Below are 12706 nucleotides of genomic sequence, written 5' to 3'. Positions count from 1 at the left end.
ATAGGCACTTAAGGCTATAAATTTACCTCTTAGAACTGCCTTCATTGTGTCCCAGAGATTTTGGTATGTTGTGTTCTCATTATCATTTGACTCTATATATTTTTTGATTTCCTTTTTGATTTCTTCATTGACCCACTCATCATTTAGTAGTGTATTGTTTAGTTTCCATGATTTTGTGTTTGCTCTATAGCCTTTCTTGCTACTGATTTGTAGTTTAATTCCATTGTGGTCAGATAGAATGCAAGGAATTATTTCAATTTTCCTGAATTTGTTAAGATTTGCTTTGTGTCCTAATATATGGTCTATTTTAGAGAATGTTCCATGTGCTGCTGAAAAGATTGTATATTCTGCAGCCCTTGGATGAAATGTCCGGTATATATCTGTTAGGTCCATTCCTTCTATGACCTCATTTAGTCCAGATGCCTCTCTGTTTATTCTTTCCCTGGATGACCTGTCAATTGATGAGAGTGGGGTGTTAAAGTCACCCACCACCACTGTGTTTGGTGTTATCTGTGACCTTAGTTCTAATAGTGTTTGTTTGACGAATTTGGGAGCCCCCATGTTAGGTGCATATATGTTTAGGATTGTAATGTCCTCCTGTTGGAGTGTGCCCTTAATCAATATAAAGTGACCTTCCTTATCTTTCTTGACTAACGTCGGACTAAAGTCTACCCTGTCTGATATTAGGATAGCAACCCCTGCTTGTTTTCTAGGCCCATTTGCTTGAAACACCGTCTTCCAACCTTTCACCCTAAGATAATGTCTATCCTTTGTAGAAAGGTGAGTTTCTTGGAGACAACAACTTGTAGGATCCTGCTTTTTAACCCAGTCTGCAAATCTATGTCTTTTCGTTGGGGCATTGAGACCGTTGATATTAAGAGATATTGTTGAAAGATGTGTATTTATGTTTGCCATTTTTGTGTGTGTGTGTGTTTCTGGTTCTACCTGTGCTCTCTTCTGTTAACTGGTATTTGAGTATAGCTTGTTTTTTCTAGGTTCTTTATATGTGTGCTTTTCCTTTTGTTCAGCATGGAGGATTCTATCAAGTATTTTCTGTAGAGCTGGTTTTGTCTTCGAATACTCCTTTAACCTGCTTTTGTCATGGAATGTCTTTATTTCTCCATCTATTTGAATGGATAACTTTGCAGGATAAAGTAACCTTGGTTGACAGTTGTTATCTTTCAGAACTTGGAATATATCACTCCAAGCCCTTCTGGCTTTAAAAGTTTGTGTTGAATAATCTGCTGTAATCCTGATGGGCTTGCTTTTGTAGGTAACTTGATTTTTCTCTCTAACTGCTTTCAATATTTTTTCTTTGGTGTGTGTGTTTGGAAGTTTGATTATAATATGGCGAGGAGAGGTTCTTTCTGGGTTTTGTCTGGCTGGGGTTCTAAAGGCTTCCTGTATCTGTATTGGCACCTCTTTCCCAATTTGGGGGAAATTTTCCTCTATGATTTTGTTGAAGATGCCTACTATGCCTCTGGAGTGGAGTTTTTCTCCTTCTACTATGCCCTGAATTCTTATATTGGATCTTTTCATAGTGTCCCGAATATCTTGAAATTCCCACTCATATTTTTCTATAAGTTTGTCTTTCTCTTTGTTGGACTGCATTAGGTCTGCCACCTGGTCTTCTAGCTTAGATATTCTGTCCTCTCCCTTATCCATCCTACTGGTGAGATTTTCTACAGTTTTTTATTTCATTAACTGTGTTCTTCATTGCTAGTAATTCTGACTGGTTTTTCTTTATTATTTCTATTTCCCTATTTATGTCTTGTATTGCCTTCTTTATTTCATTAAATTGGTGTCCTGCCTCTTCTTTGATTCCTTTGATTTCCTCTTTGATTTCTTTTTTGATTGTTTTCATGTGTTCTTTGACCTCTTTGAACATATTTATAATTATTCTTTTGAACTCTTTCTCAGGCATTTCCTCTAACTCTTTCTCACTGGAGGACATTTCTGATGCATTAATACTTTTAGGTGGATTTATATCGTCTTGCTTTTTAGTGTTTCTTGTGTTATAATGTATATATTTTTGCATCTTGGATTAAGTTAATGCTTGGATTTTCTAGCTAGCTGTGTATTCTTAGCTGTATCAATTGATTTGATGTAATATATTTTCAGGGTAGGACCTTAAGGTATTAGGTGTGGCTCTTAAGACTCTCAGAGTATCTACAAAGATGTTCTTAGGGGTTGAGTTTCCCTGTTCTAGGAGTATTCAAGCAGGCTGAGTGGAATAAAATACAGGTAGATTCTAAAATTTAACTAAACACTGTACACATTCAATCAAAAACAGCCCCGAGTATGTATGCAAGAGTAGTTATTATAATGACCAGATCCTCTATCAACAAAGAGGTTTAGATTTCTGGTCTGTTGAGGGATCCAAGTCAGCTTGTGACCAAGTGAGACCCTTCCCTGGTGCAATCCCAGTTACCTTGGGTGATTTTGGTCTCAGTCAAGTTGCTGCCTGGGTCGTCGGGCTGCTGTTCTGATTTCTGGAGCTGGGCACTTGCTTTTCCTATGGGGCAAACTGAGCCGCTGCTGCTGCCTCTGCTGCTGCTGTAGCTGCCACTGCTGAAGCCACCACTGCTGCTGAAGCTGCTGCTGCTGTGTCCACTGCCACTGCTCCCCCTGAAGCTGCTGCTGCGGGATCTGCCGCTGCTGCTGCTGCTGGGGCCGCTGGTACCGGTCCTGGAACCGCTGATGTTGCTCCCGAACTCTGCTCCTGCTTGGGTCCCGTTGTCAGCCCAAGTTGGCGTGGCTGGGTCCCGGGCCGCTGCTCTGTTCGCTGGAGCTGGGCTCAGGCGGTGGGGGAGGGGAGGGAGCCGCGGCTGCTCTGGTTGTCTCGCTGCTCCACGTGTTCTTCTACCTCGCGGTCTGCTCCTCCACTGCTCGCTGCTGCTCTCCCCTCACGTTTCTGAGTTGCGGAGAGCGCGGTGTGAGGGGAAGCGCCCGCACCTGGCTTTTCCTGCGGCTCGAGCCGAGTCTGGTGGTTTTCTGCTGCGCCGCGGTTGTGGCGGTTGGCCAAGCTGCCGGAGCCGCTTTTCCCGCCTGTGTGGGCTCTGGATGCTCTAGAACTCTTCTACTTCTCCGCTGCCGCTTCAATTTCCTATACACCTCACTTTTTAGTAAAAGTGTGTATTTTGCTGAGTTTTTTGGGTCTTTTTCCCCCCTAGGCTGCTTTGGTGTGGTACCTACGCCACCATCTTAACCGGAAGTCAGAAATTTTTAATATTTAAAGCAATATTGTTAGAAAAACTTTTATATTTAACTTCAAAATTTTATTTATTTGTACATGTATGTATATCTGTGTGCATCACGGTCTCTTGCTATTGCAAATCAGTGCAGATGCACGTACCAGTTTTGTTTGTATCTGGCTTTACATGGGTGCTGGGGAATTGAACCTGGGTCATCAGGCTTTGAAAGCAAATACCTTTAACCACTAAGCTCTTCCCAGCCCTATATTTAAATTTTAACATGTATGCATATTCTGTGCTTAAGGAATATAGTAGTTTGATTACTATGACTTTTTAACGTTGTATTTATTTATTTAAGTGAGAGGAAAGAGAGAGAATGGGCACTCCAGGGCATCTAGCCACTGCAAAGAAACTCCAGATGCATGTACCACCTTGTTCATCTGGCTTTATGTGGGTACTGGGGATTTGAACCTGAGTTCTTTGGCTTTTCAGTCAAGTGCCTCAACTGCCAAGCCATCTGTCCAGTGACTTTTAAATATAAATATATGTTAGCATAAATTCTATATGGTTTTACTGACTTTTAAATATAAAGATATATTAGCATAAATTCAATAATCTAAATAAAATAGTATAAGTTCAAAAAGAAAATGTAGTGATGTAACTTTCTAACTCTTGCTTGTAGCTTTTAACAAGAAGCTACTTTGTTTTCTTATAGTGCTGAGGATTAAACCCAGTCTTGGGTTTACTTGGCCAAGTGCTCTGTCACTAAGTTATGTCCCCAGCCCTTTTATGTATTTGATATTGTATGATGGTATAGTGACCAAATTATCATGGCATTTGAATTCCTTTGTACATTTACAGCAGTGCCATTTTGGAGCTGGAGAAATGGCTCATCAGTTAAAGGTGTTTGCTTACAAAGTCTGCCAACCAGAGTTCAACTTCTCAGCATTTACATAAAGCCAGATGCAAAGTGGCCTATACAAAAGTGTTCCCAACTTGCCTGATTGTGGGAGGTAGAGCCAGGAGAATCAGAAGTTCTGTGCCACCATACCTAGCTAAAAATGATTTTTTAAATGTCATTTTAATGCCCATGTACCAGGGCCTGCATTGTTTATAACTACTTAAATGTATTAAGAAGCCTTTTTCATAACTTCAGAATATGTAAGTATGTAAGATAGTTCTTAAGAATTCTTTTAGAGTTTAAAATAGCCAAAAAAAAAAAAAAAAAAAAAAAGCCGGGCATGGTTGGCACACCCCTTTAATCCCTCAGGAGGCAGAGGTAGGAGGACCATCCTGAGTTTGAGACCATCCTGAGACTCTATAGTGAATTCCAGGTCAGCCTGGGCTAAAGTGAGACCCTACCTCAACCTGCCCCCAAAAAATGTCAAAAACAGAGCTGGGCATGGTGGCACACACCTTTAATCCCAGCACTTGGGAGGCAGAGGTAGGAGGACCACTGTGAGTTCAGGGCAACTCTGAGACTATATAGTGAATTCCAGGTTAGTCTGAGCTACAGTGAGATCCTACCTCAAAAAATAAACAAACAAACAAAAAGCCAGAAAAGAGGGCTGGAGAGATTGCTCATTGGGTAAGGTACTTGCCTACAAAGCCTAATGACCCAGGTTCAATTCCCTAATACCTATGTAAAGTCAGATAGATGCATAAAGTGGCACATGCAAGGAATTCATTTGCAGTGGCTGGAGGCCCTATGTGCCCAGTCTGTCTCCTTTCTCTCTCTCTCTCTGCTTGCAAATAAATAGAAATATATAAAAGAGCCAAAAGAATTAAAAATCATCAAGATATATCACTCATTTTAGTATTGAATTTTCTCTTTGTTTGAACTACTTATTAGTGTTTTCACATATTGGTATTCTTTGTCTAGCACATAATAGATAAATATTCATTGAGGTAATAAATATTTTAGATTATGTCAGCTAGTCTCAGAGATTAATTTCACTTCAATTACATGTCACTAATGTGAATTCAAACATTTTCTATGGCTGCCACCAAGAATATTTTAAAAGCACATTTGCTTAAAACTTCATATGATAAAACCTCAAGACAGATTCAGATTAAAGACTCTTGTTTAGGACCACTTGAGCCAAGCTGGATTTAGAATTATTTTGCACAAATTAGCGGCTTTAATTATGGAATCTGAATTTTGCCATTAGAAGAGAATTTAGAAATTGACTATTCAAATACCCTCACTTTTAAAGCAAAAACACAGGTAACTGACAATAAAACCATATCCAGCTCTCACTAAAATCAAGTAATTTTACCTCTATAACATCTCTTAAATTTACCTTTGTTTCTTTTTCTTTTCTTTTCTCTTCTCTTCTCCCCCCCGTACCCCCCCCCCCGCTTCCTCCCCTCCCTTAAAAAGCAGAGAAAGGAGATTACTCAGTATGGCCAGTTGGGGAAGAGGCACTGATACCACCATCCCTTACTACATGCACTTAAGTCCATCTTCCAAATTTTTTACTTATCTCTAGTTTCCTTACTGTAGTGCATGCTGTATTGACCTCTCTTGATATCTATGGTACTATGCTAGATACTGTGCCCCATAGCTTTCATTTATAAAGCATGTCTAATCATAATTATCCTCTTTCCTTAATATCCTTCAAAGATGGCTCATCGGTCTCAGGTAGAAGTGTAGTCTTTTATTGTGCATTCCCTAAATGATCAGGCTTATTACCTTGTTTGCCTTAGTAGCCGTCTCTTGTTGCCTTTACACAGGACTCCTCTCCAGCTCCTGAATGTACCATTTCCCTTTCTTTCTATAGCATCTTGTTATATATGGTTTCTGCTGCTTGTAACACTTCTGTTACTCAAGTGAATGCCAGTTTATTTTTCAGATTTTATCTCAAAGACACTTCTTCAAAGACTCCCATACTTCCCCTCTCCCAGTCTGGATCACATGCAACTACTGGTTTCTTAATTCTATTGTTTATATTATTTGCATCACTGTTTGATTGAAGTTTCCCCCCCTCCCTCAGTAGACCATGATCTCTGAGTGCAGTTTATATATTGTGCTCACCATTATATCTTTATACCTGCCACATTGCTTGGGACATAGGAGGGAGTATATATTGTTGAATGAATGATTCCCAACAATTTCTACTACACCAGTGTTTTCAGAATACCATTTTTGTCTTTTAAATCTTCTTTGCAATATGCCAAATATAATATAAATTATCCACCCATCTGTTAATGCAGTAGTGTTTAGAAAAAAAAAGTAGTAGCATTTGGAAATTTAGTAGTATTTAGAAAAAATAATAGACTTACAAGTTAGTTAGTCCCAGTTGATAAATTCAAACTGTCAAAAACATCCATATTTCTCAAAAGTATGTAATCAATATTACTAAATAATGATTTTTTTTTCCAAAGCAAAACACAGATAGAAGGCAAGCAGAAACATACCCAGGTTGAGAAAAGTGCTTCCTCCATTTCTACCAGGCTCTGTCAAAGCTAGCAGGATAACAGCTTCTGGTTCTCTTGTTAGGCTGCTGCCCTTGATTTAACTGTCTGGAAGACGCTAGCTTTCTCTTAATCTCCTTCATTATCAGAAATGAAAAGTTTAATCATTCTATATATACCTAGATTCTGATTAAGTCTTTTTTATTTTTAATTTTTTTATTTTTATTTCTGGTTTTTTGAGGTAAGGTGCCAAGGGTAACCTGGAACTACGTAATTAACTACATAATTAACTACGTAATTTCAGGGTTGCCTCAAACTCACAGAGGTCCTCCTACCTCTGCCTCCTGAGTGCTGGGATTAAAGCCCTGTGCCACCACGCCCTGCCTTATGAAGTCTTTTCAACTAGCTGTGCTAGTTAGTTTTTATTATATCTCTTGGGAAGTTTTAGGTGTGACTGGTTTTTCTTTTCTCTCAGTTAATTTAATTATATAACATAATTTATATTTGATGAATACCTCTTCATTGTAGTGGATCAAGCAATAAAATAAGTGTAGATAACAAACTGTGAAAATCCCTTTCATCATTACTCTTTCAAACAACAGTATACATCCTGGTTTCTCACTTTTCAGTCTTCTTTCTCTAAATGTATAGGTGGACATTAGTTTATATACATATTTTTTATAATGGGAGAGTTGGAAGTGGATCATGGTACAAAAGTGACAGAGTGGTGGATTAGGGAGAGAGCAAGTTTTGGTTTGTGTGCACAGTGGACATGGGTAGGTGGGGGCTCTGAAGCCCAAAGAGAGGGAGAGAGAAAAGAGAGAATGAGTAGAAGGGAGGCAGTGAGATGAAGAGGTGTTTATGTAGGGAGAAAAGAAGATTGGAATCACAGAGAAAGGGAGAGGGAGGGAGAGAGAAGGCACAACCAGAGAGAGAGAGAGAGAGAGAGAGAGAGAGAGAGAGAGCGAGAGCGAGCAAACAGGCACACCTTCAAGGAAGAGGACCAGAAAGAAAGAAAATAGTGGCTGGGGAGACTTTCATGCCCTTGGGGAGAGGCAGCTGCCCATTGAGGGGAGGACCTTGTGGAAGTGTGAACTGGTGCTCAGGGAAGGAGCCAGGTTGGCTCCTCTGGAATTGTCACTGGGTGGTAGGGATGAGGTGAGATGAGTAAGGAATTCTGAGACTAACAATAATATGATCTATTTAGCCATTCTCCTTTCATTGGACACATTATTAAAAATGCTAGATGAAAACCTTGTAAATATATTCGTTTCTACAGAGATTCCTTTAGAGTATATTTTCTACGTGTGGGATTGAACAGACTGAAAAATTTGAAAGCTACTGCCAAGTTGTCTTCCTAAAAAGGTTTTACAAATTCACATAGATATCGACAGGGAGTATTTTTCACCCTTGTCTTTGCCAAAAAGATAACATGCTTTTAAAATTGCTTCTAGTGTGATGGTTTAAAATTATATCCCATTTTTGAAACTTGTATTTATATGACGTCCGGGTATTGAGCCTCCTTTCAGTTTCTTCGTTGACTACTTGTTATTTCTTTTCTATGAATTGCTCTGATTGGCCAATCTTATGAAGTTGAATAACTTTAATATTGATATATAGTAACTTAAAAATATATTTTGTATATGAATCTTTTATTTTAAATATTGCATATGTAATTTTTTTCTGTCTCCTGCTTGTCTTAACTTTGCTTAAAGTGTCTTGTAGAATGGAAATTTTTCATTTTGTAGAAGTGGTAAGCATTTATTTGTGTTTTCTGTATTTCATGTAGTGTTTAAGAAGGACTTCTTGTTGTATCATCCCTTCTTTTCTTACTGACCTAAAGCCCCTTTTATCTGAATATAAATTTCCGTTTATGTGTAGATCTCTTTCTGGTCCTTCTGTTCTTTTCTGCTGTCTCCTTTCTCATCCTTTATGAGTAGTGTGCTTTCAGTCCCAGTAGTGTTTCAGGTCTTTAGAAATCTAAGAGGGCAAAAACATTGTCATTTATTTAATTTCTCTTACACAGCTATTATTGCTGGCTTTATTTATGGTCCTCCTTATTTTTCTCTCAGCTGTTATTTCTCAGTGAAGGTATAACCTTTCTATACCCTCTTCTAATTTGTGGCTATTTAGTTGCATGTGAATTGAGATAGCAGACTGCTGGTATTTTAGATAAAACAGTCTTTGACATGAGAAAGTGAAGAATTCATAAGAGGCTGGTTCATGGGTAGAAGGTTCATGCTTTAAACTATTATTTATTTATTTATTTATTTATTTATTTATTTGAGAGCGACAGACACAGAGAGAAAGACAGATAGAGGGAGAGAGAGAGTGGGCGTGCCAGGGCTTCCAGCCTCTGCAAACGAACTCCAGATGCGTGCGCCCCCTTGTGCATCTGGCTAATGTGGGACCTGGGGAACCGAGCCTCGAACCAGGGGTCCTTAGGCTTCACAGGCAAGCGCTTAACCGCTAAGCCATCTCTCAGCCCCGGTTCATGCTTTAATACATAAAGTTTATTACATGTTTAGTTTCTCAGAGGATATTTTTGTTCCCAAGTTCTTGGTAATATTTTACATAGTTAGTGTTCCTGAATACACAACCTCTGTAAACCTTAGTGTATATTATTTTAAACCTAGAAGCTATGTTTAAATTACTTTGCTGTCATATAACCTGTCAACTTATATTAATAAAAGTTATCAATAGGGAAGCCAAGAAAATATGACCAAGCCCCAATTTTCCTTTTAGGTTTTCTTTTCCTTTTCTTTTGGTTTTTCGAGCTAGAGGGTCTCACTCTAGCCTAGGCTAACCTGAAATTCACTATGTAGTTTCAGGGTGGCCTCAAACTCACAAAACTACTACTTCTGCCTCCCACATACTGGGATTAAAGGTGTGCACCACAACACCTGGTTTAGGGTTTCTTTTTTTAATAGGGAATAGAACTAAAATCTATTTTATTAAATTTTATTTACTTATTTGCAAGCAGAGAGAGAAGGGAGACAGAAAGAATGGGCATGCCAGGGTCTCTAGCCACTGCAAATGAATTCCAGACACGTGTGCCCCCTTGTGCATCTGGCTTACGTGGGTCCTGGGGAATCGAATCTGGGTCCTTTGGCTTCGCAGGCAAATGCCTTTACTGCTAAAAGCAATTTAAAAGAAGAATAATACATGATCTTATTCTACCTGCTGATGTAAAATAGATTTTAGGGGCTAGAGAGATGGCTTAGCGGTTAAGCGCTTGCCTGTGAAGCCTAAGGACCCTGGTTCAAGGCTCGGTTCCCCAGGTCCCACGTTAGCCAGATGCACAAGGGGGGCGCACGCGTCTGGAGTTTGTTTGCAGAGGCTGGAAGCCCTGGCGCGCCCATTCTCTCTCTCTCCCTCTATCTGTCTTTCTCTCTGTGTCTGTCGCTCTCAAATAAATAAATTTTAAAAAAAATTTACATTGCTTTTAGCTAGGTACTGTTATAAGTGTAGCTTCTGTTACCATGGAGCTTCCTTAACTCAAGGTCAGCTTCCTTTAAAAGCTGAGCTTGCTTGATCCTTTGAAAAATTATTTCTAAGTGACCCTGAGCCGCTGTAGGCTTTATTTTTATTTAATATGTCTATGTTTGTGTTGTGTGTGTGAATGTACACACATGTTTATGTATATGTAGATGCATTTATGTTTGCAGGGGTTGTATGTGTGTATATGTAGGACAAAGGACAACCTTAGGTATTGTTTTCTGGAATACTATCTACCTTTTGTTTTTAAACAAGGTCTCTGATTGGCCTGAAGCTTACCAATTAGGCTAGATTGGTTGGCCCTCCGGATCTTCTTGTCTCTGCTTCTTCAGAGCTGGGATTATAGGAGCACACTACCATGCCCAGCATTTAACATGGATACTGGGGTTTGAACTCAGGTCTGTATGCTTCCAAGGAAAGCCTTTTACTTACTGAGCTATCTCCCTAGGCCCGCTATAGTTTTTTTGTTTGTTTGTTTGTTTGGTTTTTTTTTTTGTTGTTTGTTTGTTTTTTCAAGGTGTAGGGTCTCACTCTGGCCCAGGCTGACCTGGAACTCACTATGCAGCCTCAGGGTGTCCTTGAACTCACAGCAATCCTCCTGCCTCTGCTTTCTGAGTACTGAGATTAAAGGCCACCAACCCTGGCTCACTGTAGCTTTTATTATAACTAATTTGCTATATTTACATGAATATTTTAAAGTAGTCAACCCCTATACTTCTGCAAAATTAGTATAACATCCTGTATTATATTCCTAAACCTAGATATGAAATACGAAGTAGATATATAAGTAAAATTTTGTACAATGTTAATGTGGTTTACATTTATGCTATTTAGATCAAATGAATAGATTTGACAACCTTTTAAAAGGTTGCCTGCAAAGCCAAAGGACCCAGGTTCAATTCCCCAGGACCTACGTAAGCCAGATGCACAAGGTGGCACATGCATGCATCTGGAGTTCATTTGCAGTGGCTGAAGGCCTTGGAGTTGTAATTCATTCATTTTCTCTCTCTCTCTCTTTTTTCCTCAAGTAAATAAAATAAATTTAAAGTTTATTTTAAAAACTATTTTAAAAGATTATATTTATATTTGAAGTATTTTTAGTGTTATACATTTCTGTGTGTGTGTGTATATATTGCCTATTTCCTAATGAAATGCCATTTCTCTGATTCTTACCCAGGCCAATTATTTAAGGGTTTCTAGGGTTGCACTAAGATCTAAGGAGTCTGGGCAAAACAAACAAATTTATCTTTTTTGTACTCATCTCAAGCTTAAAATAGCCCAGAGATTTAGAAATGTGATATTTTTGTGTTATTGTTAGCATGTTGGAAGTCTGGTCAGGTCCCACTTGGGGAAGAAACATACCCCCAGAGTTCCTGAAGCTAGTTATTCTGCATTTCTAGTAGATTCAGTAGATTGGTATGCAATGTAACAAAACTCATCAGGTGAGCAGGGGCATGGTAGCACATGACTTTAATCTCCACACTTGGGAGGCAGAGGTAGGAGGATTGCTATGAGTTCCAGGACACCCTGAGACTATGTAGTGAATTCCAGGTCAGCCTGGGCTAGAGTGAGACCCTACCTCAAAAAAACAAAAAACTCATCAGTTGAATCTAGCTTATAGAAATGCATATTCATTGGTTCATAGAGTGTTTTAAATATATCTGAATTTACTATACCTTATGGAAAATTGAAAGGTTCAACAAACAATATTACCACATGACAGTATAACTGGACAGAAATATGCTGCCTAGTTTGCCAGAACCCATGCCATTCCTCACCCTGGGGATATCAGTTGTCTATCACCACCTGTATATTTATTCATTGCCCAACTCATTTATGTTACCAATCAAGTTTCTGAAGCTTTGGAACATTGACACCATTTAAGTCCATACTTCTTTCCCTTGAGTTTGTACACGTGAGTAGATAGGTATTTAACAAAAGACACACGTTTAGTCCCAGCACTCAGGAGGCAGAGGTAGGAGGATCACCGTGAGTTTGAGGCCACCCTGAGACTACATAGTGAATTCCATGTCAGCCTGGACTAGAGTGAAACCCTACTTTGAAAAAAACAAAAACAACAACAAAAAAAGGTTATGTCCCTTGAAGAGGCCTTTGATTAGTCTTTTAATATGGACACAGTTCTCTTTTTATCTAGAAAAATAAGAGTATACTTGCCAATTTGAGGATTAAGAAAGGAGTCTTTATTTTTATTTCCATACTCTTCCCTTTTAGCCTTTTGTTTTAATTTTTTTTTTTTTTTTTTTGCCTTTCAGTTACAGATGAGGACACAGTAAAGAGGTATTTTGCCAAGTTTGAAGAAAAATTTTTCCAAACCTGTGAAAAAGAACTTGCCAAAATCAACACATTTTATTCAGGTGAGTAGTCACAAAAGACTATTTCTGCTCACTGGTAAGGGAAAATTCTATAATGTCATTGTTTATACTTCTGATCAACATGTGTTCCTTGCTATACCACATTGAAGGGATGTTTTGTTTTGCTGAAATGAGAGCATATCTGGTGCCTCAGTGTTTAAGTTTAAGTGGTCATTGCCTAGCTTCTCTATGTTCTCTTGTAATTATGAGAAGTTTAAGATCTCA

General features: G+C 38.8%; 1 protein-coding gene across 1 annotated transcript in view; it reads left to right on the top strand.

Annotated features, from left to right (window-relative positions):
* Nucleotides 1-12706, top strand: part of Xpr1 (xenotropic and polytropic retrovirus receptor 1) — a 199099-nt gene that overhangs the window by 96023 nt on the left and 90370 nt on the right. The window contains exon 3 of the mRNA XM_004658737.3: nt 12383-12484. Coding sequence (XP_004658794.1) covers nt 12383-12484 — 102 coding nt within the window. The remainder of the gene's footprint in view (nt 1-12382; nt 12485-12706) is intronic.

The sequence above is a fragment of the Jaculus jaculus genome, chromosome 1 (assembly GCF_020740685.1).
Source record: "Jaculus jaculus isolate mJacJac1 chromosome 1, mJacJac1.mat.Y.cur, whole genome shotgun sequence".
Classification (NCBI taxonomy): Eukaryota; Metazoa; Chordata; class Mammalia; order Rodentia; family Dipodidae; genus Jaculus; species Jaculus jaculus.
Note: the sequence above shows the minus strand (reverse complement) of the source record. Positions and strands in the feature narration are given on the sequence as shown.